The 17,101-nt window shown below is 34.0% G+C and overlaps 1 protein-coding gene and 1 long non-coding RNA gene across 2 annotated transcripts in view; both read right to left on the bottom strand.

Annotated features, from left to right (window-relative positions):
• Positions 1 to 2,128: 2,128 nt before the first annotated feature.
• The window catches only part of LOC131935766 (axotactin-like), a 110,968-nt gene continuing 95,995 nt past the window's right edge, over positions 2,129 to 17,101 (bottom strand). Inside the window, exons 9-12 of the mRNA XM_059292411.1 lie at positions 16,740 to 16,891; positions 6,922 to 7,090; positions 6,329 to 6,485; positions 2,129 to 2,269 (exon numbers count right to left, since the gene is read on the bottom strand). Coding sequence (XP_059148394.1) covers positions 2,129 to 2,269; positions 6,329 to 6,485; positions 6,922 to 7,090; positions 16,740 to 16,891 — 619 coding nt within the window. The remainder of the gene's footprint in view (positions 2,270 to 6,328; positions 6,486 to 6,921; positions 7,091 to 16,739; positions 16,892 to 17,101) is intronic.
• On the bottom strand, positions 9,269 to 12,039 carry LOC131935762 (uncharacterized). The gene is made up of 3 exons (XR_009385975.1): positions 11,870 to 12,039; positions 9,833 to 9,894; positions 9,269 to 9,394 (listed from the first exon to the last, which is right to left on the bottom strand). It is a non-coding gene; the product is annotated as an uncharacterized LOC131935762 (long non-coding RNA).

Below are 17,101 nucleotides of genomic sequence, written 5' to 3'. Positions count from 1 at the left end.
AAACAAATGAAACCAAAACAAATTGATAAGTGATGAGAAATAATAGATCTATATTTTATACTTAACTACTGCCTTCCATTTCTATCCCTGAAAGTTATATATCTATATGAATATATATTGAATGCACTGAGAAACAAATGCAGTATGTCCAAAAAGCTAAAACTCAAGAAAAATTAGTTTATAAATCACATTCTCATATTAAAATAGTGCAAAAAATTTAATATTATGTATAACTCTCAAAATATATTTGCATTATATTTTTCTGATATCTAACACAAATGTCTGGTATTTTCTGTTATTGCCAATATAAGTAAAAATGTACATTGATTTCACAAAAAGTGGACATACTGTATTTTTCTTCTATACAGTCTTTATATGTATTTTTCTCTTGACCAATACTAAGAGAAGATGAGGAGTTATCTCCCATTGGTTATTATCTTCCCATTCCCAACAGTTTGACTACCATGCAGTAGCGTACGCAGGGGGGGGGGGGGGAGCAGGGGGAGCGGCCATTTTCAGCAAAGTGGCGCCTTTTTGGAAACTTTTAAAACTCAAAGTTTTAAACAATGAAATTTGTTAAATAACTAATTTTGGTCGGCACATCTATGTAAATCACAAGATTTCTTTTCATGCAGCAATTAAGCATTATTGTACTAGTCTAGTTAGTAGTGTCTACGTTTACAACACATATTAACAGCTGCATCAGTTTGCCATTCTTAAAATAACCATTATGATGCATTGCAATGTTTAAAAAACCTCTACGGTAGTACCACTTGGCAAGAGGGGTGTTAAGTTTAAAGCAACTGTATAATGTATTTGCTTACGAATAATTGAATTAGAAAATGTTATACATAAAACTTCACACATAATTACTTTATATATACAGTTTTAATCGTGTGATTAATTTTTAAAAAATTGCAATACAGAAACAAATACAACTGATGTGGCACCTCTATTTAAATTTACTTATGAGCAAACTGCGTAGTGGTGGGGACATTTAAACCACCACCCACCCACCCACCCCGAACTGATCTGTTAAGTACATGTAGAAAAACGCGTAAAGATGTACCTAAGTACCATGCCGCCAGAAAAATAGCTTTTTAAACATAAAACTCTATGAATATTGTTTTTGCAATTACCAGTAAAAATGTTTGTGATCAATACAGTGATCTAACCCATACCTATCACTATGTTAAAAAATGATCTTTAAAGAACACAAAGAAGCAGTAGTTAATTAAAATATATGGTCTGAACTTAAAGACAGATATTTAGTTAAATGTAAGTTGTTATTCCGAATGTTTTGCTATCATATCGAAAAGCGTGGTTTTATACCAACTCTGATTTTAAAAACTTTCATTATGCTGTAATTTTTTAGCATTTATGATGACGATATATTAAATTCTGATTATAGACAAAAACATTTTGTAAACACGAATAGTGTTAAACAATTTCATTATATTCTAAAGTAATTATTTATTTGTTTTGACATTTATAATTAAATGTGTAGATATATACATATTGATATTAAAAGAGTGATTATTTCCCCTATTTCAATTGTCTTAAATAATTTCCCAGGAATTATTATGTAATAAAATTTTTTTACAAGAATTATAAAACATTTTGTGTTACATTCATTGTTTTTGGTTGTAGTGTATATATATATATATATATATATATATATATATATATATATATATATATATATATATATATATATATATATATATATATATATATATATATATATATATATATATATATATATATATATATATATATATAATTTTAGATTGATACAATTTTTGTTTTGTCGGCCTACATTGTGTGTTTTTGCTTATTCTTCAGAGTGCTACTTTCAATTTATTTTACATTATAGCAAAGTAATGACATACAGCTAGTAATTAAATATATATATATATATATATATATATATATATATATATATATATATATATATATATATATATATATATATATATATATATATAATACACGTATATAGAGCGTGTTACAAATTCAGCGCCTTTTTTTTCTCTTTTTGCTCCCCCTACAACGAAAACCTGGATACGCCTCTGCTACCATGCTAAAGCTACAAACAGCTAATGTACTAATCCCTATTGGGTTGAGCCTACCTGTTGGTCAAAGTGACCATAATTTCATGCACTTGTCCATCACTGATGATGGTGGGTTGTGTGATGTTCTCATGGCTCATTGTGTCACGTGATGATGGGATGAACTGGACCACGGCCATTTTGTCCACTATCCACAGCTGATGGGACAAAAAAGCAAAGAAATAATAACAAAATAATAAAAGGCAAGATAATAAATATGTTATGAAAAAAAATGTGATAGATTCAACATATAGAACTTAATGAAAGCATTATAGTGAAATAGATCTAGACTGCTTGAATTCTGTTAGGAGGGTGACAATCAGTGCCATTATCTAATCGTATTTAAACGTGATGTTTACAAATGTAATGTCACATTTTACTGCACTATTTCTGGAGTGACGACTTCTATGCTTTACAAATGTGTCCTTAATCTCAAATTAAAATGAAAACTTATCTCCAACCAAACTCTTCCGTTAACGAAAAAACATTTATTTTTTTAACGAAAAAAAAAGTATTTTCCTAATCCTAATTAAATACCATAATATTGTAACAAAATTGGTAGTGGCTCTTTAAAACCTGGGAGATTTTGTAAATTGTAATTTTTTGTCACTAGACTTTTTTAATTTTTTTTTATTTATTTGCAATTAAAACAAGTACATCAACATCAAATTTTTAAACATAATTTTGAACACCAAATGAAAACGAAAGGTTTTGCAAATGTACATAATGAATATTTACATGATGTCATGTATTTGATTATAAAAAGAAAATTGCAAAGGATGACAGTAAAAGGGGTGAAGGTCAAATGAAAGTGTCAGAAGTCTGGGTGGGGAGAGGAAAGGAAATTTTTCAGAGAGGGTCAATGGGACAGTGAAGCATTTTCTATGTAGGGAAACAACTTAAGTTGACTAGTTGAAAGGGTGTTGTAGTGGTCGCATTGAGTTTTCAAAAGGTTGCAGTGTGAAAGATGAGGGGAAAGAGACAAGATTTAGAACTTTAAATAAGTTCTGGATATTGATGTTGCGGTGGGTGGTGGGGTCGTTGGAACAGTTAAAGGGATTGTGGGGTTATCATGTCTGGGGGTAAAGTGGATAGAGGGGGAGAGAGGAGGGGGTAGATTTTTTTTTTATTTTTATTTTTATTAATTCAATTGTTTTAAACATTTAAATCAGTAATAATAATATATTTGATAGATTTTGCATAGCATCAAAGACATGAACAATGAACATCAATTGCATATATAATAATCAAAGGGAAAAAAATAAAATGGCATAAGAACTAGAATAAAATAAGGTGTGCAAACTAGGTTTCTCTTCACTGCTTAGTTTAGTGTGCTGCGGAGTCAACAGTTCACACTGTAGCCACCCATGGACAGAAATAGAAACGACTGTGGGAGAAGGGTCTCTGTAATCACGTACTGATCTATCATTCCAAAACTTTCCATGACATAAAATTGACCCTTCGCAATGAAGGCACGCTACCTTGAATTGTCCGCCAGTCTGGTTGAGTGGGGGGGGGGGGGGGGGGGGGGGGGGAATGTGTGTGTGTTGGGGGGGGGGTTGAGGTGGGTATCTCTTTCTACCATTCAGGTTGTGCATTTTAAAACCCGGGAAACAGAAGACTGTTCTAATGTTAATTTACTTGGGGGCTGATCGAGTGATGTTTGGCTTGAGACTGTCTAAATTAAAATTAATACTTTATTTATTTCTTTCCTGTATATTTCTTTTTTTTTTCTCAGTTAAGTGAGAGTTCCCAGTCTATGTCTTAGCTTTGCTTGAAATATTTCTTTTAACTCGATGTCCGTGTATTTTGTGAAAAAATATCTGACTTTATTCCTAATTTGCCATATAGTCGATCTATAAATAGCCATTGCTACTAGTCTGTTTTCGTCTTCTGTTCTTTGTCTAGTCGTGTTAATTAAATTAAGTGTGATTGCTTTATTTGTTGTGGCTGTTTGATTGGTGGTGTTTAATATTTTCGCAAGTGTTTGCTTTGTTTTCTGTACTAATATACAATCTAAATAAATGTGTTTCTCAGTTTCTTGTATATTTTGTTTACACGTTTGACATGTTATTTTAACATTTTGATTTGACTTTGTATTTCGTGAAACTGGAGTTGTGTTAAAAATCAGTCTGTATGCTATTTCCCTTTCTTTTGGTGTAATGCGTTTATTATGTAGGTTTCTAAATGTATCTTTAATGTCTATTATATTGTGTTCCCTGGCCCAACTAATTCTCGTGTATAAGGGTGTCGCTTGTTGTTTGATTAGGATGTCGTATATTTTTTGTGTGTCTTCCCCAATAATGCTTTTGTTTCCTTGGAATGTTGCTAGCGTTTCTTTATAAAAGCTGCCTATGTCATTTCCCCCATAGTGTGGTGTTATGATGTTTAATTTTAAAATGCTCTTTATGTTTAACCCAATGTAGTATTGTGCTAATGGATGATAATGTGGTTCTATCCTTATTCTATCCAGGTGTTTTAATCGGAAGGTGTTTATTTTAGTTTGAATGTCGTGTAGCCCTATACCTCCATTTAATTTATTTTGTATTAAGGTTTTGTGGCTAATGTTTCTAATCGTATTTTTGAAAATGAACTCTCTAATGTGCTTGTTTGTTTTTTTAATAAATGAGTTGGGTATTGTAGAGTTCGTCGCTACGAAAATTATTTTTGGAATGATATATCTGTTTACTAATGCAGCTCTGGCAAAAATGGTTGTATTGCAGTATTGGTATTTTTCCAGATTGTGATTTATTTTATTTTTCAGTGTGGTCTAGGTTTCTTGGTCGTTTATTGTGGGATCGCTAGTATAGGTTATTCCATAAATTTTTAGTTTGTCAGTTATTGTTATGTCTATGTGATAGTTATCTTTACCTTTCCATGTACCTATAATTTCTGGCTCTTTCACCTAAAACGGTTGACGATCCCTGATATAGACTAGACATTTTAATTTGAGTTTTGAGAAGTTTCCAATTAGCTTTTAGTATAGTTAACAGTTTTCTATTTAAACTGAAATCCAATGATTAATCTAAATTCAATACTGTGTTAAGTTAATAAAGCATTCATTTAATTTTTAAAGAATATTAATTGTTAGTAACATAATTACTAAAAAATCTCATTAGTTCTGTTGCGGGTAAATTTCTTTTTATTTCGATCGACTTTTGGGAGCGTAGTTATAAGTTGTTTCCCTTAGTATTATCCCTGTTATAAATGGGAAGTAACTGGTCGAAGAGTGTTGACAATTGTGAAGAATGGCAAATGACGCATTTTCTATGTATTTCTTAGCGTCATGTACAATCAAGAAATTGATTGTCTTTGAACATAACTATTTCGTTACGCTATTTCAAATGACGATAGTGGGTGGGTATGGAGGTAAAATTCTGATTCAATTTCTAGATGATAACCACAAATTGTAACACTTAGACGTATATGAACAATAACCAAAAATGTATAATAGGTAACTCACCTCCCTCCTGCAAACACACGCACACAATTGTTTTACACACACACAAATTATCTGCCCTTAGCCGGTTCTCAGATACAAAACATCAGTGACCCCAGCTCTTATGACTGATCGAGTAAAACTCGCTACTAATTTATCTTATTATCTCCCCTTTTATTATTGACCATGTTCACGTGAATTGTTAATGGCAGATTTAATATTTAGATAAACCAAAAAAAAAATGATCTATATATATAATTCTCTTCTGGGAGACGCTAGAAAACAAGCTGTAAACGCGCTCCCTACCATCCCCACCCCTACATGGTCTTAGTGAGCTGTGGTTCACGCTATGTTTACCTTCGTGGAGTCGGGTTTAGTGACGGCTATTAGGGGCAGATAATTTAGTTTGAAACGATTTTAAACGTTGGGGGGGGGGGGGGGGGGGGGGGGTATGGCCCTTAACGAGCTACTTATAGTGTTTTAAAGAAATATTTTCAGTGTCAGCGTTGGTACTGTCGAATTCACAAATTATGAATTACTGAAAAGTAGAAAAAAAAACAACAACTAAATAGCGGCGTATGTTATGCCGCGGGCCGGCTCGTAATTTATATTTTAGCGTTGTCTTCAGAGAATAATGTATCTGGATAAGTTCGAATGCAATCACTGCACTAAAAAAATTATCAAAATTGATTTACATGGCTTGACACAATCCTACAGACAAACTGACAGACAGACATTGCAAAGCAAGTAAGAGCTTATAAAAAAGAAAATAGTTCACCTCAATAGTGCCAAAATCAAAGCCGACTCCCGATTCTTTGCGAGACATGAGCTCAACAAAGAGCACGATGGCCGTGTTGTGGAACGTTCGGAGCTTAAACTCCACGCTCAAGTTCTGTTCTCTCTCTCCCGTCATCCATTGCAGCATTGAGGAGGACCTGCAACAACCCGGTACATCAGGCAACCCGGTACATGAGACAACCCGGTACATGAGACAACATCAGACAACCCGGTACATGAGACAACATCAGGCAACCCGGTACATGAGACAACCCGGTACATGAGACAACATCAGACAACCCAGTACATCAGACAACATTAGAAAACCCGGTACATGAGACAACATCAGACAACCAGGTACATGAGACAACATTAGACAAAACGGTACATCAGACAACCCCGGTACATGAGACAACCCGGTACATCAGGCAACCCGGTACATGAGACAACCCGGTACATGAGATAACATCAAGTAACACAAGTAACAGCCCCCCCCCCCCTCAATTTTTTTTTTTTTTTTTTTTGTAAGTTAGGGCCTACAGTACTTTATATGAAAACATGCCTTTGTACATTTTGGACCTACGCGTCTCTTACCTCGGGAACGAGATGGGAATCTCCGTGACCTCCTCACACCCGAACTGTGGCTGTCTGCCGCCATTGTACCGACACTTGGGGTTGGCCTGGGACAGCTCGTACAGGACAGACACGTCATCAACGTACACGTTACGCAAGCAGCCGACAAAACTCTGCGTCACTGGGAGACCTAGGATTGAAAACAAGAGTCGTCATGTTATAATGTCAATGGTATTAGTGCTGTTAGACCTGTTTGAAGCTATGAGTTACAGAAGGGGGGGGGGGGGGAGAGGGTGAGTGGGGTCCCCGTACCGGATGACACCAACTCGAAAATTCTTTCAGGAACGTTACTATAAAAAGTTCAATTAATAAAAATGGTTGGGAGAGAGGGGGTGACACCAAACCGACAATGCACTTTTTTTTTGTTTGGGGGTGGGGGTGGTGTGGGAGGAGGAGATGGAAGGGGGGTTGATACCCTTAGTTACCAGGTGACACCCGACCGACTGTCGGGCCTGACGACTTATATATGATCGTATATACTCAGATATGCTACTATAGAGGTGAGAAGAGAAACAACCTACTTGTTTAATTAGTAGGCTCATTATTATAACTACTTTATAACTGAATGGTGATATCTTTTTTTTTAGACCTATTTAGTTATAAATATAATTTTTATTGATTTTTTTTAGTATATGTTCTTCATTTAGGTTAGATTGTATTAAATCCATGGCCCCTTTAGCCATCTTTCGGTGACCATTTACAATAATTAGTGTATTTCTTACACTTTACATTGTTTCGTAAACAAAAATCGTTTAAGTTTTTCATCGCCACATCTTTCGTTTCATAGTGTCTGTAAAATATATTTTTATGTGGGATCCTAATGTTACACTAAAATGTTTTAATTAGGTTGTAACGACAATTGGGCTTGTAAGTTGTTAAAGTAGCTTACCAAGTTCTCGCTCCGGTAGTTGCCAGCTAGCGTTTTTGTTGTTTTTCAAACCAAATGTGAATATTTTTATTATTTTTTTTTTTAAGTTATGAAATCTACTTTCGCTTTTGGAATAAAACTCCGACAATGAGTTGATTTAAGTAAATTAAGTTTAAAATAACACACACACAAATATATTATATTTTATATAGATCTAGAATACACCCTGTATAATAATAATACATTTATATAAAATATGAGATTTATAGGCCTAAAAGATTTCAATCGTCAATCTGAAATCAAGCCTAAATTTTATATATATATATATATATATATATATATATATATATATATATATATATATATATATAGCCTAGATCTAAAATTCTATATATAGATTCTAGATCTAGATCTATGACTTAAAAGAAAAAGCCCTCTTGAAAATTCCGACTTAGACAGTAACATACGACATACAGGATTTATTTTTAATTTATAGACCCAAGAGTAGTATTGAGATCTAGATTCTAGATCTAGATTATTTTATTTTACAGTGTAGTTGAGTGGAATTAATTACTAAAATTAGGCCTAATAAATAGGCTATTTATTTTAAGACAGGTAGACTAGAGTATGTTCAATATCAATCTATATAGAGAATTGATGTTTCTAAAGCCTTGCATGAACTTAATTTAAATATATTTAGCTGCCCAGGCAAAGAACCCAATGAATTTTCCAGAATTGGCTTGTCGTTTGACTGATGATAACAAAGAGAATCACTTAGGATCTTTGCTGATAAGAAACTCTGAAGACGTACCTTATTTTTCTATACCTAAATGTGATTTGTCTAATGAAAATATTTATTCAGTGACAATTGCTAAAGATATTTTACCATTATTTCAAACATCATCTTCTGAAATGTTGTTTTCTATCTCTAAACCTTCCACAATTTCTTCAAGTTTCAACAGATATTTTAACATCATTGCCTACTTCCCACAGTTCTTATGTTCAAAATTTGCAATTTTCTGAGAAACAAAGTAATAATAAATTTGTACCCAGTGTTTTAGTTTCAGCTCCATTAAAATTTAATAAACCAATCAATTTCAAAATTAAATGTTTCTTATCCCATATGAAAGTAGTCTGTTTTATTTAAGAAAAATCACCTTTAAAAAAATTTAATGTTTGGATGTCAATAAATTATTGACATGGACTGGTTTGCGGGTAAGCTTTTATACTTAATGTACAATGAAGATTCAGTTTTGATGTCAATATAGTTGCTTCTGAAAGAATTAAACTATAAACAATAGCATTTATATAAATATCTCAATGGCAGTTCAGTATACTTTCATCATTGTTTTCAAATAACAAAACAGAACTACAGTTTTAAAATTGAAAAGAATGTCATAAATGGATGGTTTTTTAATTACTTAAAACAGAAGATGCATCAATACAGCATTACAATGTATATGATTAATATTAGTTTTCATGGACAATTATCATTTAAATTCTTCATTAAAAGTTAAATTCAGCTTCCTTGTGTCTAAAAATCCACATCCATGCTGTTCCATTTACCTAGAAATTAAATAAATAATATTTTTAACAACTTTCAGTAATATGAAAAAATTAATCATTGATTAAAACAGACAGGCAATATAGCAGATGAATTAAAATTCACCTGTTTCTGTGACATTTGCATGTAAAATTAGAGTGTTCAGAGGTATATACCCAGCCACCTTTAGTTTCCCTATCTTGAGCCAGGTACTCATGAGAGCTGGTACTCATGAGACTTAGGACATCATACCAGGACTAAAGCCAGGGATCTGAACTCTTATCTTTTAGGATAGAAATGTGAAAGCTACTGTCTGACAGTCCCACTATCAAACCATACATATTAATACTTACAGTAAATAATCTTAGTAGCAACATATTCTTTAAGAATTAGAACACTGAATCGGTTTCAAACTTGGGCTTAAGCTGAAAAATGGCTTATTATAAAAAAATTCAGCTCACCTTTAGTTCAAGATCAGCACCAATAGCCACAGTAAAGTGTGAGAAAATTGCTTGCCAAGTACCTAGAGAATTTAAATATAATAAATTATTAAGTTTATCCATATATTATATTAAAGTAATTATTTAACTAATATGTGATATTAATATATATATCTATATATATATCTATATATCTATATATCTATATATATATATATATATATATATCTATATATATATATATATATATATATATATATATATATATATATATATATATATATATATATATATATATATATATATATATATATATATATATATAGAGAGAGAGAGAGAGAGAGAGAGAGAGAGAGAGAGAGAGAGAGAGAGAGAGAGAGAGAGAGAGAGAGAGAGAGAGAGAGAGAGAGAGAGAGAGATAGATATAAGGTTTCATTTATTGTAAAGGTTCAGTTTTCTATCTACTTAGCTTGTCTTAAAAACTAAAATATCTGAGTTAACCATATCTTAACTGTTACAAAAATTTAGTTTCATTTTCATTACTTGTAACTAAAAATTGTAGTCAATAGATCTAAAACTTTATTCTATTAACAGCTAACTGTAACCGTACTGACTCTGACCAATTTATTAATTTTTGTACCATGTAATTCATTAATAATTAGGCTTATACTAAAAGGCCGAAAGTTATCAATTGTAGAATTTATAGTCCCTGGTCTAGACTAACAAATCTAGTCTACAAGTCTAATAGTACTTATACACATGATCTAGTTTCTAAGTTTACTACAAGGCAACTTGCTAGAAGACTAGTACTTAACCAAACTTTAACTTGCTAAAAATAAAAGGCCTAATACAATAGTAGTTGGACTAGTAATACTCTTTTTTTACTGTGCTACTTACACTGCTTTTGGTACTATTACTACTAACAAGACTCTATTGTAGCTTGATGGAGATCTATCATCTTGCTCTTCTAGTAGTCTACACTACTTACTACTTAGAAAAGTAGTAGCACTACTGTAACAATTTCAAACTAAATTTAATCTATATATTACTAGATCTACTAATTGCAACACTGTAGTCTGATAAGTCTATAAGCCCTAAATGTATCTGGATTCTAGTCTAATCTAGTTTAAGTCTAGTTATTAGTACCTACACTCTACAATAACAATAGTCTACAGTACTCTACACAACACTCTACTACTACTCTACTCACTCTACTGGCTTCTAGTAAATAGCTAGAGTAGATCTAGTCTAGATTCTAGATCTAAAAAAATCGATTTAAAATTAAAAACAGGTTAGTCTTACTAGCTCTTTACTAAACTTAACTATGGTAGGTTTTACCTAAACTAGATCTAATCTAGAAATCTAGATCCTACCATACTACCATCTGCATCTAGATCTACTATCTCTATCTCTAGCCATCTATCTACAAGCTACTTCTTATAGACTTCTAAAATATTAAACAGTAATCACTGAGTAATCAGTACTAGAGTCTAGTTCAGTAATCTAGCTAGATCTAGACCTAGATCTATTATTAACATTGTTGTCAAAGTCTAGATCTATATCTAGCTAGATGATAGATCTAGAATCTAGATCTAAATTTAAAATCTAATAGTAAAATGTTTAGATTTAATTAAATTTTACATAAACAAGAGAATGTGGTCAATCTAACTTTCTAATCTAGTCTGATCTAAATCTAGATCTAGAATCTAGATCTATCTCCACTCGATCATTAAGTTAAGTAATAAGTTGTAGGCTGAGTGAGACTGAGAGTCATCCTTTTCTTAATAGATCTAGATCTATTTTTAATTTAATATTTTATCTAGATCACTAAAATACTAGATCTAGAATCTAGATCTAATAGATTCTAATTCATGAACTTATACGCTTAGAACTGGATTAAAGCAATGTAGATCTTAGTATGTAGATTCTAGAATCTAGATCTAGATCTAGATTCTAGGTCTGGGAATCTTGAGTCTCGTAGCAAAGAAGTAGAGTCAGAGTAATGTCCCCTAGCCTTGGACAAACTATCAACAAAAGAAATAAAATCAATATACTTACAGCCACAAAACTTTTATATTAAAAAATGCATACACATGTGTTTGTTCCCATCCATATGAACAAAACAGCGTTGAAAGTTTTTACAATTGTTGCATTTCTGGAACGTTTGATGATTTTGAAATCTTGAAGCGGGACCTAGATCTACTAACAAATAGCCGCCATGTTTTTTGTTATCAATGGTAATCCCGTTCACAACAATTGATTTAGTTCGAAAACTTTTATCTCTCCCTGGCCAACCAGACATGAATTAACGCGAGAAAGAACGATAAACTTACAAGCCCAATAGATGAATGGAAAAAAAAATCGTTACAAATCACGTGACGTCATATGGACGTCTTTTGACTAATACGGTTTGACAGATATCGGCTTCGGGAACTGAAATCTGAATCCGATTACATTTTTTTCCCAAGATCTCTGGAACATTCTCCTTTTAATTATAGGGGCTGTTTTAATAATTTAATTTTAAAAAAAATGTGGGGGGTGGGGGGGGGGGGGGGGGGGGGGGAGTAGAAATCGTATTTTATTGGGAACTGTACGGATTCGACGAAAATTGTTTCCGACTTAATGTTTACAGCTGGTTAGGTTTTTCTCTCCCCCCCCCCCTACCAAAGCAACAAACCTAAAGCAGGGTCAGGGAAAGGGGATATCACGGCTGGGAATAAGGGTATACACAGAATGGAGTCCTAGTTTTATTGGTGAAAGTGAAAGCAAAAGACGGACATGAGATCGCAGGCGTTAGAATAAAAGGGAAGTGACGTCCAAACAAGGGAGGTCAGCTATACAAATAGGACCAACGGAAAGGGGAGATTATAAGATAACGTCCCCTGGTGGGGGAGAGAAATATGTGGCTCGCGATAGAAACATTTGTTTAGGACTAGTTAACGTCGTTCTAAAAATAAAAATTAAAAACCTAAGAAAAACACGGTTATTTTAGTGTAATTTGCAGAACGATAGATAGTAGAGTAGTACTATCTAGTATCAATACTAACCATAGCCGATTCTTTAAAAAACACATGCACGTAAATTCTGTTTTGTTATAGAGCAGTGGTTCTTAACCTGGGTTCGATCATCGAAACACAGGGGTTCGGTGAGTCAGTCTCAGGGGTTCGGTGCAGGTTAAGACAGACACCCGACTCGTATTATTCAGGATGGGATTGTGTCAGTGCGGACTAAAGAGCTATTAACAAAGGTTCCGTGAATATGAAACTGGTGGGGTTTGGAATCTCTAAAAAGATTAAGAAGCACTGGTATAGAGTATCGCAATCAAGTCAGAATTGCGTAAAAGCTAGAGATAAAATTATTATAAGGGCTAGGCTTGGGTTGGCGGTACTAGTAAAATGTAGTTTCGATAAGACTATTCGTGGTCTTGTAAAAATTACATAACAGCTAATATTCCTTTTTTTTCTTCTTCCTAGAATCGGTTTCTCCATAGCTAGCGATGACAAGAACATACTTTAAAATATAATATCATCGTATCATCTATGAATATAGCCGAATGTACACCTATCAATCCGCTGTGTGCCTTCTTGGTGAACGGTTTTTTTTTTTCAAACGGTATCTTTCAGGATTTCACTCATACGCTTAAGTTACACTGGAGTCTAACCTAAAAATAATCCTACAACGTACCCTTCAGAACCTTACGGTCATTTGTTTCATTGACCTCGCCAAATGAAGGGATATTCTTTTCAGCACTATACCCATCCGCCTTTACATTCCCTCACCAGAGCTTGGTGGACTCAGAGACGTCGTACGGACTCTCGAGCCTGGGATCCGAACCCGCTAGGCAGTCGAACGCTCTACCATTCGACCACATCGTCTTTAATCCTAATACATAAAGTTACACAAACATCAAACTCAAATCTTAATCCAAAAGCTTCAGACGAAAGAAACCCCCTCCAATACCCCCCTCCCCACCCCCTCCAATCTCCCCCCCTCTAAAACATAAATACATTCTAATCCATCACGTCCAGACGGTACCAAGTCCAGGTCGACTCCCATGGCAAACAATACACTCAATTCAAACATAGATTAGATCGATAATGTTCTCATGATGGTGATGAAGTGGGAGGTAGGGGGGAGGGGAGGGGAGGGGGGACTTACACCAGGACAACCCGTATGACCGGAAATGCCAATCAAATGTTTGTCGGTATGTTTGATTATAACGTTACCGGAAGTGGCTAACACAGGACCGTACAACAGTCAGGATATGTGAAAGTTGTATGTTTATGTCGTCATTTGAAGCCATACAGGCCCATTTTATAAGGTCTTAATAGCTTGTAGATCTACCTATCAAGAACAATCTTGGGAATGAACTGGGAAGGAATTCTATGGAACCCATCATTTAAGTTGTGTATCTGTATTTATGCGCACATCGTTATTTGAAATGCTATAAATCGTTAAAGTTTAAAAGTTTATTTTTTGAATTAGTTTGTCAAATTTTGAAATAAAAGAATGCTATTTAAGAAAACGCTTTAGAATAAACTAAATATCTGCCTATACTAAGCTTATATATTTATAATTCACTCTTAATGATCCTTATTACTGAAGAGAAAGCTAGCCATTTAGTACTAGCGCCTAGGATCTCTTTTCTTTACACTTTAGTACTTGGTCATAAAAAAGAAGCCTCTTTTTAAACTGAACTAACGAAACAAATAATTCGTCACTGACTTTTATATTTCAAATCACACATTTCCCGTCCGCATTTTTAATCCCGCGCAACAAGCGAACGTAACGAGGTCACTTGAAGTAAACAAGAGCCCCGCTATTCTGGAAGCCATCGATCACGTGACGCTATGACTAACCAATGAGTGATGAGGGCATGTTAACAAGCTACTCAGTCTCCCCCATCAGAAGGCATTACTGACAGCCCGGCTGAAATTTGTGTACATGTCGGTCTAAGGGTCAGCGGCCCATTTCCCCCCACTCGAAAATTCCTTTCGCGTATCCTCGGGGCGAAAACCCTGACTGAGGTCAAAGTGCATCCATCCCATTACCCCCATCTTGTCTTTTCACTTCGGTTGTTGTTAAGTGAAAATTTTCAGCCAAACAAGGAATCGGGAAAAAAAAATTATTATTATATTTTTTTTTATCATTCTTTATTTAAACTTTCAGAAGTTCTGGGATTTGGCAATGTTGATGAAAATATCATTTCCTGCCAAGCTATTGAGAGCGCTCATGATGAAAACAAAAAGATCACCCAGAAGAGAAAATTGCAATATTGACAGATTGTTTAAAACAGTAAACAAAACAAAAATTCTAGCAAAAGTGAAATAGAAAATCATAGATAATGAAATAATTATTTAAATCAATATTTTAAAGTCAATGTGGCTGAAATATAATAATATTAATTTTAAAAAAAATCTTATTACATTTGATATTTTTTACATTCTTTCTGTGAAGCTGCGATTTTAATTACAGTTTTTATTTTAATCATATTTTATTTTCAGCAACTTGTGTACAGTTTCAAGAAAACGTCAACAGTTGGTGATGCATTTTTAATTTAATAAAATTGTACACAGGCTAAAAAGGATAAATGATTCAATAAAAAGATTGAGGAGTTAATGGAAATATAGTTTTTTTAATTGAAAAAACAACAAAAAACAACAAGCCGAATTCAATTAAATGTTAAATTGCTCTAGGGTGTGCTGAGAGTTGATTAGGTCACGGATCAAAATCGACCGGGCGTTTTCAATATGACCTGTACAGATTGAATACGAACAGGTCATATTCAACTATAGAGGTCATATTCAATTTATACAGGTCATATTCAATCTGTACAGGTCATATTCAGTTTGTACAGGTCACATTCAATTATAGAAGGTCATATTCAATTTATACAGGTCATATTCAATCTGTAGAGGTCATATTCAGTTTGTACAGGTCATATTCAATTATAGAAGGTCATATTCAATTTCTACAGGTCATATTCAATCTGTAGAGGTCATATTCAGTTTGTACAGGTCATATTCAACCTGTACAGGTAATATTCAGTTTCAGAAGGTCATATTCAGTTTCAGAAGTTCGTATTCAATATGAGGAGAAAATGGTAACAACAACCTTAAAATAATGTAAATCTCGAGGCTGATATGACGAGGGCGTTTGAGAAATTGAGCTATCCCAGAAGCAAGACCCTATTACATGGTGGATGAGGTTTGTGCTGGACTCTTAAACCCATGTAAAACGTGTGTAGTTGTAGCAAACACACTATATGTAAAGGTTTTTGAATAGGATCCTGACGGTGGGATTAGAAAAACTAACCCGGTCTTTAAGGCAAGTGAAGTTGAGTTCACTTGTTTCTGTGACCTCGGCATATGAAGAGATAGTGTGGTCAGCACTATGCCCAGCCATCTTTACTTTCCCAAACGTGAGTTAAGTACCCATCAGAGTTGGGTGGACTCAGGGACGGTCTACTGACTTGAACCCGGATTCGAACTCGAGACATAGGGGTTAGCAGTCCAGCTCTCTACCGCTAGACCACTCCGTCCCCTAACCCTTGTGTATAGGGTAGGGATAAGACCCCGACCCCTTCATAAGAGGTGTGGGGGTCTTTGAATGTAAATAAATATGCAAGTAATATCAACGGCGTTCTAATATTTATTTATAGCGTACGTAAAATAGAATATCTTAGCGATATCGGCTATTTTCCATTCATACATTACTGCTTAATACGTTTTAAGATTAAAACTGAGCATCAATGTTTAAACGATAATTGTGCTTCCACAATTTAATCTTACGCAGTTTTATAAATTTTAGAACACTAATCAGACAGGGTATGTGGATACATAAAGAGTGAGTTAAGCAAAAGTTGAGCACCCCTGAAGTCTAGAACATGAACTCACCCAAACCACACGTGGTATTGACACGTACTCACCTTTGGTCTGGACGAAGTTGTCACCCCCGCCGATGTAAATGAACGGGTCCAGGTTCAGATAATACCCGTGGGCTATCCTCTTCTCCGTGGCCTTACCGTCCAGGTAAAAACTGACCACACTCTCGCGGTGGTCGATGGTCAGGTTATGCCACCTGGTGAGGTATACGCCAAAGGTAAATGGTACAGGTAAAATCAGTTTTAAATATTATTCACAAATAACGTGCTTTATAAACTTAATAGAGTTACACGGCTCTGACAATCGTGACTTTAAATGTGCACACGCTATACACAAATAAAATGTAAACAATAAAGTTAAAAAAATATAAATTATACAATTTAAAGGAAATTAAGTATAAAATTTT

The sequence above is a fragment of the Physella acuta genome, unplaced genomic scaffold (assembly GCF_028476545.2).
Source record: "Physella acuta isolate Inbredline_101_S28 unplaced genomic scaffold, ASM2847654v3 ptg000157l, whole genome shotgun sequence".
NCBI lineage: Eukaryota > Metazoa > Mollusca > Gastropoda > Physidae > Physella > Physella acuta.
Note: the sequence above shows the minus strand (reverse complement) of the source record. Positions and strands in the feature narration are given on the sequence as shown.